Source organism: Hevea brasiliensis, chromosome 2 (assembly GCF_030052815.1).
Source record: "Hevea brasiliensis isolate MT/VB/25A 57/8 chromosome 2, ASM3005281v1, whole genome shotgun sequence".
NCBI classification, from domain to species: Eukaryota; Viridiplantae; Streptophyta; class Magnoliopsida; order Malpighiales; family Euphorbiaceae; genus Hevea; species Hevea brasiliensis.
In genome coordinates, this window is record NC_079494.1 from 122,431,677 (window position 1) to 122,452,307 (window position 20,631).

The window sequence follows — 20,631 nt, forward strand, 5'->3', positions numbered from 1 at the left end:
GCATGTTTTGGTGGAGGGAATTTCCCCATCAAACTTGGTTTCACACATTTTATGACAAGCTGAAAGAACCATTTAGGTTATTATATATGTTTGCTTATACATTTTCTTTGCGTCTATAACATCCAAAAGGATGTTTAATTTCTGATGTTCAAGAAGTTGATTCAACTAAGACAAGCAGAAGAAACTCATCAACATTACAAAGCTACCACATCACATGCTAATGACCTGTAGCTTCTATTTATAGCCTACCAAAGCTATCAAATTTCAAAACCGACCTACTAACCGGACATGGTCAAAAACTACAGAGAAAACAGCAGAGAAATTAGCCATGAAAAAGCAAGTTTATCAATGCCAGAGGATTGGTGTGTTTTATGTGCTCAATCATAATCCGCAAAACTCTGCATATTCTTTTCAAATATATGTGGTTGAAGTTGTTCTGGTGTCATCTTTTCTCTTTTCAGCGATGTAAATAAATTTACACTCCAAGGATGCACGCAGGTTTGATGCTTTCATTTACCAGTATGTATATATTTGCATCAAAGAATTCATCGAACAGAAAATATATAAAAACAACAAAGCTTTACAAACATCACCAAACAAAACCAGAATCTGACACACCGGTGAGATAGGCTTTGCCACAAAACTCCAATTACTGATTTACAACATACTATCTGTCCTGGCTGGCAGACGGCGGAAGAAATTAATTGGTGCTGATGGTGTCCGATGCCGGAACCTGGGATGTCTCATAAAGTAAAAACCTGCCACAAGAGCAAGCACCTGAAAAGGTGTTGCATACAAGAAGATGGCAGCCACAAGACAGGATGTCACAAACATGGTTGTGGCACGAGGATCCCGCCAACTTAATAGCGATTGAATTCTCTCCCCTTGGGTAGCTAAATCACCCACCACAGTCTGGATCCTCCCAGCCACACTCCTTAGCCTATCATACCTCATTCGGACCATCTCTGGGCTTCGTGTTGTTGGAAATGTATCAAACTCTTCATCAAGCTCATCAGGGTGTACTGCATCAGCGCAAGAAATTCTTGTATTCATGTGTGGAGGGTATCTTGCTCGGAAACGATAATTCCAAAGTCCTATTAGAAACATATAGAGAAACACCGTTGGCAGAATCAGTTCTGGAAAACACACAAGCATCACAAAGAGGAGATGTACTAGAACTGTAGTGATTGGATTTTTCCACATGCAAACTTCACCAAACCATTTTCCAACAGCAAACAATCCAGAGAAAACAGACATCAGCCTGAAGAAGTTTGCCTTGCTCCGCCTCATGCTCCAGAGATGAGAGTCTGCATCAGACATGTACTCAACAACTTCTTTCCTAAGAGGGGGTTCTGCTCGGCTAAGCCGAGCTGCCACAATGTTGACAGCTTGGTGCCGCAGCATGTCCTGCTGCATCACAGTCAATGGCCTTACATAATGCATCTTTGGTAGAAGGGGCCGTGCGTATAGAAACATTATGTTTGCCATTGATGTGTATGAAAATCGTATTGCCAGATGTAATTCGCCCATCTTCTTGACACCAGAAGGGTGGAGCACTAGTAGTGGATAAGAGTGTGTATAAACGCGGCCACTTTCTAGAGTGGAGAGTCGTATCCGAACCTTACCAATTTTTATGTCCCTGTTACCATTTGAACCACCAATCTGGCTGTTATCAAAAACTCCCACAGTAAGAACTGTTGCAGGATCGTACACCTCCCAAGTGTATTGCTCATTGTATTTTGGGCTAAGGCTGTTGATAATGGTTCGTGTCCTAACCCATTTGTGACCATACTTCGCTACGCAATATGTATCTGATGTACCTTTTCCATCCCTTGTTTTCATCGGGTGAAGCCCATCAGCATTTAGAACACCAAGCTCTAACACACCTATTGATGGCTTCCAAAGCTGCTTTGCTGTTGGTCGAAGATCACTACTGTAGTGAGTTGACTCATCAAGCACATGGTAACCTCCATCGAGTACAACACGAAGATGGAGTCTACTAGAGAACTTATCTTTCTTTGCCAGATGCTCATCCATGGCAGCTGAAACGGACTTTTCCATGTTGAACCACCGGCTATGAATAATTCGATCATCAGCACGCTTCTCAACAGAGTTTAATGGTATAACAACCTTGCCAACGCTCTCATCTTTGTTGGGGCCAACACGATCTTCAACTGAAAGGATCAGATGATCTTCAAAGGGTTCAGCAGCAACAAACATTAAATCCTCATTCCATACTGGGTTCATTGTCCGACTTTGGACTATCCTTGTTTTTAAGACCTGGTTACCTATCTGTGCCTTAACATAAGCATCCGGAAACCGATTCTTTTCAGGAATAACCAGGTCTTGAGCCTCAATCACATTGACACGAACATACCATAGTCTTGGAGAATGGTAAACTTTAGAGCGTATGTGTGTAGAGATAGTGGACGAACTATCAGTAGGTGTAACTGCATCAGAGTGCCAAGCATCAGGAAATGTTTCATCAGCTTGAGTACCATACCAGACAGCAAGCATCAGCTCCCCATTTACTTTCACCCCTTTCCTGTCTTCAAGCCTATACCATTCTGGTGCCAATGGGCTATCAGGTGGGACCCGTGTTGGAATCTCATTCATATCAAATCTGACAATCCCAACAAAGTCGTCCTTCACCAAATCCTTATCCTTAACAACAACTTCCAGTACAGATGATTGCATCCTGTCCCTTGCAAAGGCAAACACTTCATTCCATTCAGGGTTACGCTGCTTCTCAAAGTATTTTGTAATTCCTTTGTAATTTCCAACTCTTATTTCAACATATGGGTCAAGGCTCCCGGTCACATCCTTGGTGGGAAGATCACGAGCTTTAACAACCCGTACAAAAAGGTACATCATCTTTTCAACAAGATCGTAAGTGCTAGCTATCCTGTCCCCACCTATGACTCGCCCTCCGACAATTTGCCCCCCTCCAAGGAAAGGACTAGTCTCTTTGAGTGCATAGTCAACAGGCTGTGACGATGAATCAGAGAACATGCGAACAATTCTTGGAGCCTGAGGTTCAGATCTCATCTCATTAGTCCCATAATTCATTGTTTGCTGGGGGGCTGCTGCGGGGACATGTTGCTGTTGCTGTTGCTGTGGTTGTGGCATTGGCTGGCTAGTGTTTGGAAGGTGATGAAATGTATGCCTTGACTCATTCTTGCCACTGGAGAACAGTTTTGGAACTGAATTTGGAATCTGTTGTTCTGGTGCTTGAGCTTGGGTTGAACGTGAATCTGCAGACAGAGAGGAGTCCATTGCAGGAAGTGGGTTTGAGGATCTTATTGAAGGATTATCAGTAACAAATACTTTCAAACCAAGCTCTCCTTTGACACGAGAAAAAATGCCTCGTTTTTCCAGAGGGTAATGCAAAACAACAGCATCAGAATAAGGAACAAATGAGGTTCCAGTAAGGCGAACCTTTCCAAGGAAAGACTTGGAGTTGTTTTCTTTACTATGGTTGTATACATAGGCTTCAAGAGTGAGGTTGGATAGGTTATTTGGATCAGAGATGTTGAAGTAGAAATTCTCATTCCAAACAGGATTAAGATCTTTTTCTTTAGTAGTGGTGCGAAATTTCTGATGATCAAAATGAAGCTCCACAAAAGCACTGGCTGAGCCCTGCCCATCTTTGGGCATAAGGTCGTGAGCACTTACAACCTCCACTCCTAGCTTGAGATTACTCATCGAAAATTTTTAACCAAACACACAAAGGAGTATTGAAGAACAGTATTAAATAGCCACTTCCAGAAATTGGCAGGAAACTAGTACCTGAAATGGAAGAAATTAACAGTTCAACAATAATAAATGATACCCGCAAAGTAGCACAAAAGGTTAATCCACGTACACCAACACTGGATTTAATTACTTGACAACCTTCATGAAAAAGGGAAAATAATTAAGTATAGGGCTTTGAATTCAAGACATGCAGTAAACTAGAAGTGAACATTGGCAAATTTGCAACTAAGTGAAGATGACTTGAAGCCAATATATTACAATCAACGCATTCAATTAATTTCAGCAGAAACTGAAATGAAACATGATATAGCATGAAGGACAACCAATCACAATCCCAAGTACATTAGAAAACATGCAGATGCTCAGCATTTCAACCGAGAACTTCTGAAGTTACAATCTAGAAAAAAATGGCTAGCAAAAACATTTCCTCCATCAAACGTCAGCAAGAAAGTAATAATCTCATTGATGGTTGATATAAATTTTAATTTATCACTTAAACCCTATAAAACTAAATCCCCCTAAATTTATTTTCAGTTCACAAATATATTAATTGATATAAAGAAAGAGCCCTCCTTTCTAACCCAAAAGAGAGAGAGAGAGAGAGAGAGAGAGAGAGAGAGAGAGAACCAAAAGAAGATGTTTTTGATAAAATGGACTTTCTCAGCAAATAGAGAAAAATAAAATAAAAGGAAAGAAAGAATGATTCTTTCAGAAAGCTTCAAGACTTTAGCTTCTTATTATCCAAAATAATGAATCACTAAATAAAAAGGAAAAGATAGGCAAACGAAAGGCATGTAGTCTTTTTGCTCCTCTAGATTCCAGATGATGTAACTGTTCAATTTAATTTTCTTTTCCCATATTCTCAATATCAAAAAAGGAGTACATGAATATTTTGGAATCAACCTATTACTTTTGAAGATTTTCGCAGCCACCAAACAGAGAACGATTTCCACCATCTGGAAATATATTGTTTATATTTATTTTATTTAACTCGAGTTCCCAGAGAAAACGAAAAAATACAAATTTGCCAGAAAAAAAATAATAATAATAAAGAGGCTTTATTTATTGGGGTAGCTTTTATCGTCTAAAATTTACGTTAGATGCAACATATGCTACTACTAGCTGCCTTTTTTTTCCAGAGAAAAAAAAAATTGCAGAACTTTTCTTTCCAAACAAACAGAAAAACAATCAATCATGAAGCATGTAGCTTTACAAACAAAACCAAAATTTCTCACATCTCTTCAAAGATCAAGAGATTGTTACCTCAAACACCAACCCCCACCCCTCCTTCGAAAAAATTAAAAAAAAAAAGATAAATTAAAAAGAGAAAATCCAGTATTAAACATGAAGCAAACACAAAACAGCTTTCATTTTTTAAAGCGAAATAAACCCAACAGGTACACAAAAGATAATCCTTAAAAAAAAAGAAAGAAAGAACAGAATACGCACCAGTTCCTAAGGTTGAAGAGTTCAGCAGAGGAGGTGTAGAAAGAAAGTAGAGGGCTAGATACGAAGGCCCTAAAAACAGAGTCTTAAAAGAAGAGGGAGAAGAAAAGGAGAAGAGGGAGGAAATGAAAGTTGAGAATAGTGGATGGCTCGTGTGATGGTTCCCAGGTAGAAATGGAAACTGCAGAGGGAAAGACAAAGTCGTGCAAAACGAGTTAAATTGACGAAGAAAAATAAAAAAAGAATATACTGTCCCTCTCTCTCTCTCTCTCTGTCTCTCTGTACTCTGCCGACCATCGTTCTTGTTTTGTTTTCCTACTCCAGCGCGAACAAGGACTATTTACAACGTATTAGCCTATCACGTAATTATAAATTAATATATTATTATTATTATTTTAATAGTATAATTTAGCATTATTACCGTATAGTTTATTAATTATTTTATTAATTTTTGTATTTTTTATTCTTAATTATAAAGGGGTAAATGCTAAATACCGGTTTTCTAACTGTAAATTGATGATTAATTGATCGGTTATTACTGCAATTTTCAAAAGAGTTACGCCTTAAGAAAATGTCAAACTTCAATGATCAAGGTTTCCAATGGACCACCTAACACATGGATGAGATTTTGTTAAATTTATAGTCAATCTGTAATTTATATATTATTAAATAAAATTTTATTTATCAATAATCTTATTTATCAGCATAAAATTTTAATTGTTTATTTTTATTTAAAAAGTTTTGGCAATAATAAAAAATAATTTCCGAATATAACAGTTAATAAATTTTAATTTAATTTTAATTCTAAATGGAATCAATTCGGTAGGAGCATCAGCATGGCCCGGTCTAGCTAACCTTTTGATCAACGAAAACTAGCGGAAGGAGGTAGGCGGAGGGTGAGGTGTGTGACAAGCACGAAGACGAAGACAAAAGTGGTCCCACGCCACGTCGATAGTGAGCTTAGGGCCAATCCGTGGCTTCTCTTCACTCATTTTTACAATTGACCGCTCTTTTGCTGACCCAACGTATTCACTTGGAATATTCGAATGTGCTTTAAAAAAAAACCACAAAATTTAGTAGGAATTTTATAAAAGACAAAAAAAAAAAGAAGAAAATCCTTTTCTTTTCTCTAACTCAAATATGTTTTCATAAAAAGATTAGGGTTCGAAATTTTGCTTTACTTTTTAATTATTATTATTAATTTTTTATTAAAACAATTTAGATTTTCATGATTTTAAATAATTTTTATATAATTCTGATCGTGTACATAAATATGTGTGTATTGTGATCATTTTCTCTCTGATATTAGGAGTACGGGTGGCTATGGTCCGGTTTTGAATCGGAATCGATTCGGTCAAAATCAGATCAAAATCGATCAAAACAGGAATCGGCTTCGAACTGAACCGAAACCATCCTTCTGCGGTTTGGTTCAGGTTCATATTTTTTAAGGATCATGAATCGACGGTTCCGAACTGGATTGAACTAGCGATTTCAAACAGGATTAAATCGGCGATTTAAATATAAAAAAAATTCAATAAATATGTTACCTCATTCCTAATTCATTTATATATATCATTAATTCTCTACATAACTATTCTATGTATTTTCTTCAATTCTTAATATTTTTTCAATTTTTTTCAAATTCTCTAAATAATTATTTTATACACTCATTTTAATTTTCAATACTCTCTCAATTTTCCTACTTTATTATTTTATATACTTACTAAAATTTTCAATACTATCTCAATTACTTTGTTATTACTTTAAATCCTCAATAAAATTTCCAATACCCTCTATTTTAATTTTTTTTTCTCTTTTATACTTTTTAATTATCAATTATTATATAATTTTTAAAAAAAGGCAAGTAATAGAACTAAAAATTTTTATTCCTCTAAATCCTAAAGGGATATTTAGACAAAATTAAGTTCATACACTTTTTGCTAATTTCTTTAAAAAAAATTAATTTCATCTCTAGTTTTTTAATCAGATTCAAATCTTTATTTATTAAATTTTTATTAAAAATAAATTATTTTCTTTTTTTTTCTTATTTTATTTTGATTGAAAGATTTCTAAGAAAAATTAAAATATTTTTACAAATATAACTTAAATTTTGAATCAATAAAATTTTTCTCTAATTTTTTTTTGTCTAAGCTACCCTTAAACCATCCCTAAATTGCTTCCAAACCGTCCTTCAAACTATCTTGAACCGTTCTTTTTCAAATCGTTCTTCAAATCATTTTAAACCGGGGCTTAAACCTGAATCAGCGGTTCAGGAACCGTCCTCTGACGGTTTGGTTCAAGTTCATGATTTCATTAAACTTAAATCGGCGGTTCAGAAACCGTAACCGGCGATTCCTCAACCGTAACCGGCGGTTCCTCAACCGTGGCCACCCCTAATTAGGAGTTTCTTGGAAATCAGGCAGGGTTCTATAAGCTTCTTGGTTGCATAGAGCTAAGATAGGAACCTTCAACCATTATGATGGAGTAAAGGGACATCACAATTCTTCCTACTAAATTAGCAAAGTCAACAAAGCTTCATTATAAAAATTAAACACTGGGGAAAAAATTAAAAAAAAATGGTGTAATTATCCATCGAGCCCTATCCTACCTAACCTTTATGGAACTAAAATTAATATTTAAATGCCTGAGAGACATAAAAGAGGTCATAAACAATCAATTAGAATTGATTGGAAGCCAAACTCATTTGGAATGAGATGTGCTTAATTTATTTTATTCTATTAATTAATTTGCATCTTGTTCAAGGTGGCAGAAGAAGACATTACCGTAAAGTCTTGTTGATTACAATTTTCTTTAAAAAAAATTATTTAGAGATCAATTAAAATCCATTATATATTCAATGACAATGCTAACATCATAGACAACTAATAATTTGGTATTATATGAAGCTGACTAAGATCTTTTTTTTTTTATTAATTATATTGATTTTGTTTAGAAATATTTTATAATTATTTGTTTTGAATTATTTAAATAAAAAAATAATTTTAATAAATAAAAATTGATCTAAATATAACTATTTATAAGTTTTTTAATTGTCCCCATCTAAAGAAAAAGAAGGGTAAGTTGGATACATATAATTGATGAGTGATCACCCAACTAACTATCGAAGCATGGGGAAGACTAAGGATTGGAGAAATCCTAAATTGGGAAAAATGGTAATTTTAATGCAAAAATTTCAACAGCACAATTAATGAAAATTTTAACCATTAAAATGTGGAGAAAAATCTATATATAATGCCCCATAACGTGGCAACTTGAAAGAATGCTGTGGACGTGATCAGCTTACCCCACAAAAATCTCTCAATCCTTGCCTTTCTTCTCTTTCTTTTTCTCATGCCCTATCAAAACCAGGGATCTCTTTCTTTCACCCCTTTTCTATTCTCTTTGTTCTTTTCCTTTCATCATTGCAATAGGTCTATAGCCAAGTTCAGGATAACATGGTATGTTTGCTCTCAAATCTCTCTCTCAATTACGTTCATGAAACCTATATCTCTTTATTTTCATGCAATGTCCAGTTTTGTCCCCATTACAAGCATGCAATTGAATTCCTTACATGAATCTTTATTCTAATTCAAAAGATCAATTGATATTTTTTATTGCAGTGCAATTAATTAATCTTATAAAGATCCAATACAGAAAAGAAAATGCATTTTCATTTTGCGGTTAAGTTAATATATATGCAAGCATGTCTCAATAACTACGTGGTGATAGGCAAATTCGGCATCTGGAATGGCAGTTGATGACGAGTGCAAGCTCAAGTTCTTGGAGCTTAAAGCAAAGAGGAACCACAGGTTCATTGTTTTCAAGATCGATGAGAAAAATCAACAGGTGATGGTAGAAAAGCTTGGGAGTCCCCAAGCATCGTATGATGATTTTACTAACTCATTGCCTCCCAATGAGTGCCGTTATGCTGTTTTTGATTTTGATTTTACTACTAATGAGAATTGCCAGAAAAGCAAGATTTTCTTCATTGCATGGTAAGCATTTTCTTCATTAAGAGTAATCTAATCATCTGAAACAAACACTTCTGTTTAAGCATAACTAGGAGTATGCATGCGCTCTCCATATGCAGGTCTCCTGACACGTCCAAGGTGAGGCAAAAGATGCTTTATGCAAGCTCCAAGGATAGATTCAAGAGGGAATTGGATGGGATTCAAGTTGAGTTGCAAGCAACTGATCCTAGTGAGATGAGCTTGGATATTGTGAAAGGCCGAGCTCTCTGAATTCAAAGAAATCACTCATTATTATTTCTTCGCCATTTTTTTCCTTTTCCTTACTTTTATAATGAATGATGGTCTCAACTTGAGTTTGAATTATTAATGAACGTAATTGTTATATTTAATTAGGATATTGTTGTTCTTTTCTTTTCCTTACCTCAATGATCCAATTATATATTTTGGTAGACAAAGTTTATAAATTCTCATGCAAACAATGTTATATATAATTTAATATAATAATGATAGATGTAGTTTTGATAATGTTTTATGATCTTACCTTTACATTTTTTTTAATATGCGAAAAGAAAATGAATACAAATTTAGTAGAAGCTGCCCCAACATGAAAAGCCCACAATGGTCCAAAGTGCATACCCCTAACATCCTACGCATAGGCCCTGGCCTCGCGCCCATTACAATCACCGATCTAAAATCTGCAAATTCTTTAGCTCTTTCCACCATGTCCCTGGAGATTCCCGCGCTCAATAAAGACACGATGAAAAACCACCTCCTTTTGTTTTTACAAGATTAATGATGGCGAGGTCTCGATTGCGTCTTTCTCAGATTTTCCCAATGTTCTTTCTCCCACATCATTACTTGTCTTTTAATATTTTCACTCTTCTCAAAAAGGGCGTTAAGGGCTGAGGGATCGAAAGGAGAAGGCATGGTGCATGGAAGTGTATCGCTGGGAGACTTTACCATTGACTCCAACATGAACTTTCTCCGTTCACCATCCTCCGGGCATGCCATTGATTCTGAGCAAATTTCAACCCCTCCTGCAGGTATTTCAGGTTTGAATTTCAAGAGTTTTGCGTACTCTCTGAACAAATGAAACATGTATGCATAAACGTATTCCATTTTCAGATTTTCCTGAATAAATCTGCTTCCTGCCTTTCCAATGGTCTGTGCCTGTAATTTGAAGATGCAATACACTACTAGTTCAGTGGCTTGGTAAAGTATATATGAAAATAACAATTGGGTTCAGTTCTTGTAAGTTTTACGATACCTTATGTGGGTGGCTATTGCCCCATTCCACGGCAAACTTGATATCTCTGCACTTGTTTCTGCTATTAATAGGCCAATAGTGCTGCATAGGTACCAGGCTTCTCAAGAAGAAATCGTAGTAATCAGGTTTTATGAGCAGAGTCATGGAATCGCATGATAGTATGTACTTGTCACTCACTGACCATGCGAAACCTTCTATAAGAATTTTGTATCTTCCAGGACCAAATCAAATCTCATCAGAAAGCAAAAACAATTAAAAATACATATATATGCGGAAAAAAAAATCGTTGATTGACATATATACCTGTGGGTGCATTGGTCTTCTAAATTTGAATGCTTAAATCCTTGCTCGGTTTCCTTAAGCCAGTTCTGCAGATACACAATATACGGAGTTTTTTTACCTGCATATGAAAATGTATCCGGATTTATGTGCAAGGAAATATGGACATTGACCAAGCCCCAAGAGAACTAGCCTGTGCATAGAGGCGAGCATTCCATTCATGCTTGTCTGAGAGATTGCACTTCATAAGGTCTACCCTGTTTCGTGATACAGCTGGGTTCCCTTTCCAATAGGCATAGGGCACCCTACCCTTCCACTTTCTTTTCTTGCTGCCTTCAATTAATCTCGCTAACATACTTTCCCATGGTCTTATATTGACCTCAGGCCTGCCACAAGATTATATATAATAACGAGAGGTACCTAGCTATATAAAAATATTCTTTTTGACAGAAAAGAAAAGAACATTACCAACCCCAAAAGGACCAATCAGGGAACGTGATGCCAAGTGCGTCTTCATGTCCAGAATATTGAAACATTGCAAGAGGCAACGTAGCATTCGGTCCTTGATAGTCCTGCTTTAAAATCCGCGGTCTGTCACCACACGAAAACACAAGTTCTAGGTCAGGTACCCTGCCAGGGTACAACCTCAGAAGCTGCAAAATACCCCATATGGTGAAAAAATCTCTTGTTTGATACGATTTATGATATATCTCCACATATACTTTGCCCTCAATAATAACTAATCTAAAATCTGCAATATCTTTAGCTCTTTCCACCATGTCCTTCGAGATTCCTGCACTCTTCCATGGCCGGAGATCTTCGTGGATCCATCGAAAGTAATCGGGACATGCAAAGTCTGAAGATTCGCGAGCTTCGAATGACAGTGGATAATAATTGGCCTTACATGTTTTCGCTAAGCTTTCATCGGAGCAAATCAAAGGAAACCCAGTCAACATTTTGGGATGTTTGGTGGCTAAAAAGTTAACAAACTGAAATCGAAACCAAACAATTAATTAATAAATTGAAATTAAAAAAAAATAAAACGAATTAGATGAGAAATAATCGGGAAAACAATGAGTAATTATAAGCAGTACAACAATATATATATATATATATATATATATATATCCAAAAACTTGAAACTAGTTTCAAGTGCACGTATTATTAGTAATAACTGTGAGTAAAGTATAGTTACTACAGAAATCGCTTTTAATTATAAAAAAATTATGTTTATTTTACTAATATATAGATTATCAAATTAGATTAAAATAATAATAATAAAAAATATAAAATATTATATTATTTTTATATATTAAAATTAAAATATATATATAAATTAAAATTATTAATAACTAATGAAAGTACCTACAATTCCCTAGTAAACTAATAAAAGTAATTAAAAACAACCAAGTAAAAAGTGGTTAGGATATTGATTTCACTTGATCCAATAATTAATTTTAATTATTCTTACGAGAGTTAGTGATAAAAAACATTCGATGATTCATCCGAATATCATCGAACCTTCTAATTAATAAATTAAACTTACTTTCTAATAGAGAATTACTCGATTAGCTAGAGTATTAAATAATATTATTTGTTAAAACTCCATAGATCTAATATTAGTTTTTACTCTTAATTTAAATTTATGATAGTTGTTATTAAATAAAATTTATAATCATGATTATAAATTTAAAATTATTCAAGTATTTGGTTAAGATATTCAAAAGTATTAAACTAAAAAATAACAACTATTTATAAAATAGAAAAAATTAAATCAAAATCTAGAAATTAAAATCAAATCAAGTTACATCAAATTTTTAAGTAAAATATCTAGCCACTTATAATGTCAAAAATAATAATAAAATTCAATCAATCAAAATGAATTTCCTCCAAAGAAAAAAAAAATGAAGAAACTAAAACTCTATAAAATGTAAATTGGTGTCTTCCTTTTTTAAGCTTTCAAATTTTCCTTTTTAATACCTTAGTCAGTAAAAAATGGTGAGTTTCTGAGTTTAGCTCAATCAATTACATTCTCTATTAAATATTTATAGTAATTGATGTTAAATTTGAATTTAATCAAAATTAAATAAATTAAAAAATATAAATATGTTTGTGTACCACTCTTTTAACTTACATGTTCTATTTAGTATTTTTATATTTTTAGCTATAAATTAATTGTCATATTAAAATATTCAACAAAGAAAATCACCACATCAAAAAGCTTTTAAGTGAAAGAATTGTGATCGTTTAATTCAATAAATAGTATAAATTTGAGTTAAGTGCAATGTTACCTAAACTTGTCCTCCTCTCCTAATGGCGTCCAAAACGCACCGTCCAGAATGTAGTCCGTACGTGTATCAAAATATTAAAATAAAAATGACTGAATGAAATTTTATATCTTTGACATATAGTCACTAAGTTAATTAATAATTTCTTGTATATAATTACCTTAAAATTCTATATCTTTGCCCATAAAATTTATTTAATTAAAATAGCTATATTTTTATTTAAAGTTTTCTTATTTAATTTACACTTTATTAAATTTTAAATTATATTTTAATTTTCTAGAAAATATTAAACATTCAATAAATTTATTTATCTTTACTGAAAAAACGCCATTAATAAATCTATGTAAATGCAAGAGCTTTGCAGCCTATACTCAACTTTTATATACATTCTAGCATTCTGAATCAGTATGATTCATTGAAAAACGATTCCAAATAGCGTTTCAATTAAGCCTATCTTTAAGTGTTCTGCACTTGTATTCTTTCTGCCCACTAAGATGAACTACAAACTAGGTAAGACTAGATAAGAGTTTGACGAAAAGGGAAAAGGAAAGGTTGGAAAGGAACAAATGACTAAACTTCCAATTCCAAGTGGACTCATATGTAGCTAGGAGGTATATGATTCTAATCTGTAAAGGAGGAAAATATTGATCTCGAATCTTTTATTTTTCATATTCTGATATTTTATTACTTTTACAGTAAAGAACAAGGAGATGGCTTAAAAGGAAGAACTACCCTTCATTGCATGACTAATTCTCGGCCGATGTAGACTAGATCCATGAAGAAGTTGGGAATGAATGAAAACTCTTGGAAGATCTTTAACGTGACAAGAAACCCTTTTGTTTATACTTTCTAGCGGTCTTATTAATTAATTAAATATAAGATATTGTGGAATATTTAAGCTAGAAAAGAAATTGACTTACAAGGTAGTCATTAATCCTGAAAATGAAGGCAACAACAAGGAGGACGATGAAGAAAAGGAAGATGGTGGCTGAAGCCCATCTCTTGACAACTCCATGAGCAGTAGAAAAATGAGTGCGTAGTTGCCCATGCAAGGACTTAAGTTTATCTGCCATTGAAATTAAGAAAGAAGAGAAAAGATTGGTTTCCCCTTTGATTTGTCTTGGTGATGGGTTATATTACCAAAGACATTAGTCGTTTCTGGTAATGGTGGGTTTGTGCTGAATCACTACTCTGTTTGGAACACAATTTATAAAATATTATGAGAGAAAATCACTTGTCATCTCCATTTCATTTCTTTCCATATTCAGAATTACTAACGTCAGGGAGAATGTAATATAATTTTCTACCCTTTAAATATTTATTCTCTTTCCTTATCCAGCTTTAAATAGAGTAATTGTATATAATCACCATCATTCTATTTACATATATTTACATAAAATGACAAATAAATGAATAATTTACAAATAAGGAGAAATAATTATTAAATTTGAAAAAAAAAGTATAATTGTATTTAAAATAAAGAGATGAGATAAGTGAAAATAATTATGTTTACTTTCATGTAAATTACTCATTAATTTATTATTTCATGTACATTTACTTGTATGAAATCACAGTGATATCATAAAATTACTCTTTTAAATTTTCCCCTAACTCTCTTCAATAACGATGATGATGATGATAATGATGATGGCATCGCGAATTAATTTAAAAGAAAATCTTGAAAGAGCTATATGTGTGTGTCTTTTTATTCATTTAACTCTAATTGAAATTTCTCATTAAAAAAAACTCAATTATAATTTAAACTAAAAAATTTATCAAGAATATAAGTTTATTAATTAAAATTACTATTATATATATATATATATATATAGAAAGTAAAATCATAATATAGAAAGTTATCTTCCCATTTTTCCCAAACTTAGTATGTACATAATTAATTGAGCATAGTATTATGATTTTACTTTCTATATATATATATATATAATCAATACTATGCTCAATTAATTATGTACATACTAAGTTTGGGAAAAATGGGAAGATAACTTTCTATATTATGATTTTACTTTCTATATCTAATGTTGTAATTTTTTTTTTAATAAGCAATACCTTATCAAAATTTTTATGTATAATAGGGTATACACCAAAGTAATTAATAAGAATTGTGATTCACCACAAACCCACCTTCACTTCATAAGGTCTTCCCTGTTTGACAATACGGTTGGGTTCCTTTCCAATAGGCATAGGACACCCTACCCTTCCATTTTTTTTTTCTACCTTCTATTAGTCTCGTTAGCATACATTCCAATGGTTTTATATTGATCCCAGCACTGCCACAACATTATACATGGTAAGGGGAGGTACCCATAAAAGTATTCTTTTTGACTGAAAAGAAAAGAACATTACCAACCCCAAAAGACCCCAGTCAGGGAATATGATGCCATATGCACCTTTACATCCAGAATATTGAAACACTCTAGCAGGCATGGCATGCTTTACAGTTAGCGGTCTGTCACCACACCAAAACATAAGTCGAAGGACAGGTACCATGCCAGGGTACAAACTCAGGAGCTGCAAAATACCTCATATGGCGAACAAATCTCTTGTTTGAAACGATTTATGATATGTTTCCACATATGCCTTGCCTTTAATAATAACTAATCTAAAATCTGCAACGTGTTTAGCTATTTCCACCATGTTTTTTGAGATTCCTGTACTCTTCTGCGGCCGGAGATCTTCGTGGATCCATTTGAAGTACTCCACGAAGCATCATATGATGATTTTACTAACTCATTGCCTCCCAATGAGTGCCATTAAACTGTTCTTCATTTTGATTTTACAACTTATGATAATTGCCAGAAAATCAAGATTTTCTTCATCGCATGGTAATGAGCATTTTCCTCATTAAGAGTAATCTAATCATCTAAAACAAAAGTAACATGCATGCATTCTCCACTTGCAGGTCTCCTGACACGTCCAAGGTGAGGCAAAAGATGCATTATGCACGCTCCAAGCACAGATTCAAGAGGGAATTGGATGGGATTCAAGTTTGAGATGCAAGCAACTAATCCTAGTGAGATGAGCTTAGATACTGTGAAAGGTCGAGCTCTCTGAGTTGAAAGAAATCACTCATTATTATCTCTTCGCTATCTTTCTCCTTTTCCTTACTGTTATCATGATTGATGGTCTCAACTTGAGCTTGAATTATTAATAAACGTAATTGTTGTATTTTTTTTTTTTTGGTAGATCGTAATTATTGTGTTTAATTAGGATATGTTGTTCTTTTCTTTTCATATATATATAACCAATCGCAATTATATATATTTGTAGACGAAGTTTATAAATTCTTATGCTAACAATGCTGTATATAATTTAATACAATAATGTTACCTGGCCCAACATAAAAAGCCCAAAATACTCCAAATACATACCCCTCAAGGCCCAAACTACAAAAATACATTGCCAACCCCAAAAGGACCAATCAGGGAACATGATTGCCAATCTGTCTTTCACGTCCAGAATATTGAAACACTGCAGGAGGTGATGTGGCATTCGATCCTTGGTGGTCATGTTTTACGACTAGTGGTTTGTCATCACACATAAACTTAAGTTCTAGGTCAGGAATCCTGCCAGGGTACAACCTTAGAAGCTGCAAAATACCCCATATAGTAAACAAATCTCTTGTTTGAAACGATTTACGATATGTCTCCACACATGCCTCGCCCTTAATAATAACTAGTCTAAAATGTGCAATAACTTTAGCTCTTTCTACCGTGTCCTTCGGGATTCCTGTACTCTTCCATGGCCGGAGATCTTCATGGATCCACCGGAAGTAATCCGGACATGCAAGTCTGAAGATTCGTGAGCTTCGAATGCCACCGGATAATAGTCGAAGCAATTCAGAGGAAACCCAGTTGAATTTTTTGGACTTTTTGGTGGTTAGAAAGTTAGCAGACTGAAATTGAAACCAAATAATTAATTAATAAGATTAAATATTAAGTTTGAATTTATTCAAACTTAAATAAATTAAAAATATGTAAAAATGTTTGTGTGCCATTCTTTCTTCTTTCTATTCAATATTTTTTGCATTTTTTAACTATAAATTAATTGTCATATTAAAATATTCAAAAAAGAAAAACAGTAAATAAAAAATTTTCGAAGGAAAAAAATTGTGATCGTCTATACTCTCTCTCTCTCTATATATATATATATTAAAAAATAAGTCATATCTTATGAAATTTTTATTTATTATAATAATAATAATAATAATTTTATATAAATTTCAATATAATTTTAAATAATATATTATTAATGAATTGGATGGATATTACATTCTAATATATAAAGACAAAAAATATTAATGAGATTAACATATAATTAAAACAATATTAATATATCTAAAGTTGAGACTTTTTTTTAATGATAGGGCAAAATACATTTTAGTACGCTGCACTTTGGCTTTTTAACATTGAGAGCATGTACTTTGTTTTGTTTTAATTAATGACATAAATTTTAACTTTATTTTTACTGTAAAGACAAATTATTAACAATATTAAATGATAATGATGTGGCAGGCTAACCTGGCACTTATGTATGACGTGGCGCCATGCATGATACGATGATAAGTGGCATGCCATGTCATACATGGGTGCCACATCATCAAATTTTATTCCATAATTTATTTTCTCATCAAGTATAAAAAGGTGAAAAAATATGTCCTAAATTATAAAAATGTGAACCTAAATTGAAAAAAAAAAGGGTAAAAATTTTAAAAGTACATGAAAAAATAGAGAGAGAGAGAGAGAAAGCGAATGAAAGATATGGAGAGTGATAGAGATAGATTGACTCTCCCATGCTTCTCTCTTCATCTCTCTCTCTCCCTCTTTCTCTCACTGTATCTCCCTATTCTTCTCTCTTTTTCCTTATTTTTCCATATACATTTAAAAGCAAGAAAGTTTTAAATAGTGAGGGAGAGAAAGAGACAAATAGGAAGAGAGAAAGGGAGAGATATAGAGAGAGAGGGAAAGATGAAGAGAGACGCATAGGAGAGTCTCTCTCTCTCTCTCTCTCTCTCTCTCTCTCTCTCTCTCTCTCTCTATATATATATATATATATATATATATATATATATGTATCTTTCACTCACTCTCTCTCTCTCACATTGTCTTTTATTATCTCTCTATTTTTCCTTATTTTTTTTTATGTATTCTCTGTAACACCCCAAAAATTTTAAATTTATGAGCATTTTTGGTATTTTAATTTTATTTAAATTTTAGGAATTTTTTTGAGATTTTTCGGATTTTAAAAATCGGGTTCGATTTTTCGAAAATATAAACTTTGATGATTTTTAAAAATTAATTTAAAGACCACGTGGCAAAACTAAAAATATATTTGGAGTCTACGTATTTTTCTGAGTTTTCTGAAATTTTTTCGAATTTTTGGACCTCGTTTTCTGTCCCGAGGCAGAGTAAAAATTCAAAATTTTGTATCTTGAATCGAATCGTCCGAATCGAATCGGACCGGATCGGACCGGTCGACTCGGACCGGTCTTCTTCTCTTTTTCTTCTCCCTCCTGCGCGCGTCGACCTTCTCCTCTTCTCTCTCTCTTTTCTCTCTCCTCCCTCCTCCCCTTGCCGCGCCGCCGCCTCCCCTGCGTCCCCACCTCGCGGCGCCCACCTCGGCCCTCCCCACGGCGGCGCGGCTGAACGCAGGAAAAAGCCTTAGAACGGACGTGCTGTAGCGCGATCGTGGACTTCCCGGCCAAAATCAGGCCGATCCGGCCACCAATTGGACCGGGTCTTATGTCTAAAATCATCTACTCGGCGAGAGCTTTCCATAGACACCAAGAACGCCGAAATCCATCGAGCGGTTTGTCCAATTTTTGCTCGGGAAGTTTTTAGCCCATTTCGACTTTTGGGCTAGATTTCTCGAAAATCATGAATCCCACGAGAAAACCGAGGGTACCAGCACGCTCCACTCGTCGAGAGCTTTTCGGCGACATAAATTTCAAATTTCTCCGACACCGTTTTTCGGTAGGTCCCACAGAACTTCGCAGTGTTTTTCCGAGCATTTAATGAGCTTAGAAAATTCTGAAAAATTTATGTACTAACCCCCGTGTTATGGGCTTCGTGTAGGTATCCTCGATTCGCGGAAATTCGACAGTTGACCGGGTCTGCGAAATTCCGGCCAGACCGACCCGTTACCGGAAAAGTCTCCGAATTGGACCGAGGTTTTGGCTAGCCCCCCATTGTCAGACGTCCCGAGCGCGTTTCCGAAGTCGGAATTGGCAAAGGTAAACCCGAACCTTGCTTTTTCGTAATTTTCTAGTGCTTAAATAGGATTAAAAATCCATAAAATATTCGTGGTAGTTTAGAAAATTATGATTCTTTTTGCAATAGCTTAGTAATATTGCTAAGGACCGCGGGGCAAAGTTTTAGAATTTTTAGAGCTTATTTGGGCAGTTTTTGCAAAAATGGTCAATTATAGGGACTAAATTGAAATTTTACATGTTGTGATGGATGATTGATTTGGTGGGCCCAGGAGGGGCTGTGTGATGTGATTGAGTTGTGGGCATATGGATTGTGAATATAGAAGTGTGTTTTGAGCCCTTTTGCAGGTTGGGTAGGTCCTAGGTATAGGGGAGACTCTGCCGGATTTTCGGCACGACTTAGGACGTATTGGTCTTTTTCTTTGTTTGTATTGAGTCAAATTTATTAAATGATTGTAATAAAATTGTCAGGTGAGCCGGGACAGTCTTCTTCCTCCGCCCAGCCGCCACAGTGATTGTCGTCAAGTCTGTGAGTAAAATATTAATTTTAATTGTAATTTCGATATTATTATATGTTCAAGCATGCCCATGCATCACTTATATGCATATATTTATGTAGTTAAACTCTAGGCACGATATATGTTGCATTCATAACTGTTAGCGTGTCATGGATGTTGTTGTGGTAATTTGGAGCAGTGTGCGTGCGTTTGCGTGCGTGTGATGTGGTGTGGACTATGGATAGGACGAGTAGACACGGCTTGAGATCTTCGCTGGGACCCGGTCCTTCGGGGTAGACACGGCTTGAGTTCTTCGCTGGGACCCCGATTTGGTTATTAAGTGGAAGTCCGAAGTGAGTTCTTCTGGCACTGAGTTGGATTTAAGAGAGGTGTATAGGATCGGCTCCATATATTATGATTGATGCTACGAGTGCGTGAGTGCTCCAAATTACCTTTTTGATGTTATGATGTGAAAATGTTGTTGATGTTGCATTTCACTCTACAGGGTGCATTAGTTCTAGATAGTTATAGAGATTATGGTTAAAATTGATATTTTACTCTCTGAGTCGAACGCTCACTCCTGTTCAATATTTTTCCAGGCCACAGGAGGATATTTTTGAGGTTAACCTGCTTCCTTTCCTCGCAGGTTGTTTATCAATATTTGTGTAATTTTATTTACTCCTAGAATTTTCGCATGTGTTAGAAATGTTTATTTGATTTGGGTCTGTAAACTAAATTATTATTGTGGACCTGTAAAATTATTATATGCATGTTTGATGGACTGGATGAGGGAGCTGAGCTCCCATTTATCATTATGATGATATGAGTATGTGGAGGGTGAGCTGAGCTCCCCAATGGATTGTTTATTGTGTTTTACAGGTCGGGTGAGTCAAAAACTCCC

General features: G+C 34.5%; 3 protein-coding genes and 1 pseudogene across 4 annotated transcripts; 1 reads left to right on the top strand and 3 right to left on the bottom strand.

Annotated features, from left to right (window-relative positions):
* Window positions 1–489: 489 nt before the first annotated feature.
* On the bottom strand, window positions 490–5,505 carry LOC110669467 (multiple C2 domain and transmembrane region protein 5). 2 transcript variants are annotated; one of them, XM_021831149.2, is made up of 3 exons: window positions 5,206–5,494; window positions 3,866–3,894; window positions 490–3,789 (listed from the first exon to the last, which is right to left on the bottom strand). In XM_021831149.2, the coding sequence occupies exon 3, from the start codon at window positions 3,703–3,705 to the stop codon at window positions 658–660; it is 3,048 nt and encodes a 1,015-aa protein (XP_021686841.2). In that variant the 5' UTR covers window positions 3,706–3,789; window positions 3,866–3,894; window positions 5,206–5,494; the 3' UTR covers window positions 490–657. The 2 variants fall into 2 exon arrangements, with proteins under 2 accessions (XP_021686841.2, XP_021686840.2); XM_021831148.2 differs by lacking the exon at window positions 3,866–3,894 and having other exon boundaries at window positions 5,206–5,505.
* A 2,988-nt stretch (window positions 5,506–8,493) lies between these two features.
* LOC110669524 (actin-depolymerizing factor 12-like) lies at window positions 8,494–9,562 on the top strand. The gene is made up of 3 exons (XM_021831226.2): window positions 8,494–8,660; window positions 8,932–9,197; window positions 9,293–9,562. The coding sequence occupies exons 1-3, from the start codon at window positions 8,658–8,660 to the stop codon at window positions 9,441–9,443; spliced, it is 420 nt and encodes a 139-aa protein (XP_021686918.1). The 5' UTR covers window positions 8,494–8,657; the 3' UTR covers window positions 9,444–9,562.
* Window positions 9,563–9,743: 181 nt separating this feature from the next.
* LOC110669489 (uncharacterized) lies at window positions 9,744–14,160 on the bottom strand. Its single transcript, XM_058143190.1, has 6 exons — window positions 13,928–14,160; window positions 11,188–11,708; window positions 10,913–11,105; window positions 10,744–10,808; window positions 10,441–10,651; window positions 9,744–10,343 (listed from the first exon to the last, which is right to left on the bottom strand). Exons 1-6 carry the CDS (start codon window positions 14,078–14,080, stop codon window positions 9,963–9,965), a joined length of 1,524 nt encoding a protein of 507 aa, XP_057999173.1. The 5' UTR covers window positions 14,081–14,160; the 3' UTR covers window positions 9,744–9,962.
* Window positions 14,161–15,156: 996 nt separating this feature from the next.
* LOC131177994 (uncharacterized) lies at window positions 15,157–17,602 on the bottom strand (annotated as a pseudogene).
* Between the last annotated feature and the right edge of the window lie 3,029 nt (window positions 17,603–20,631).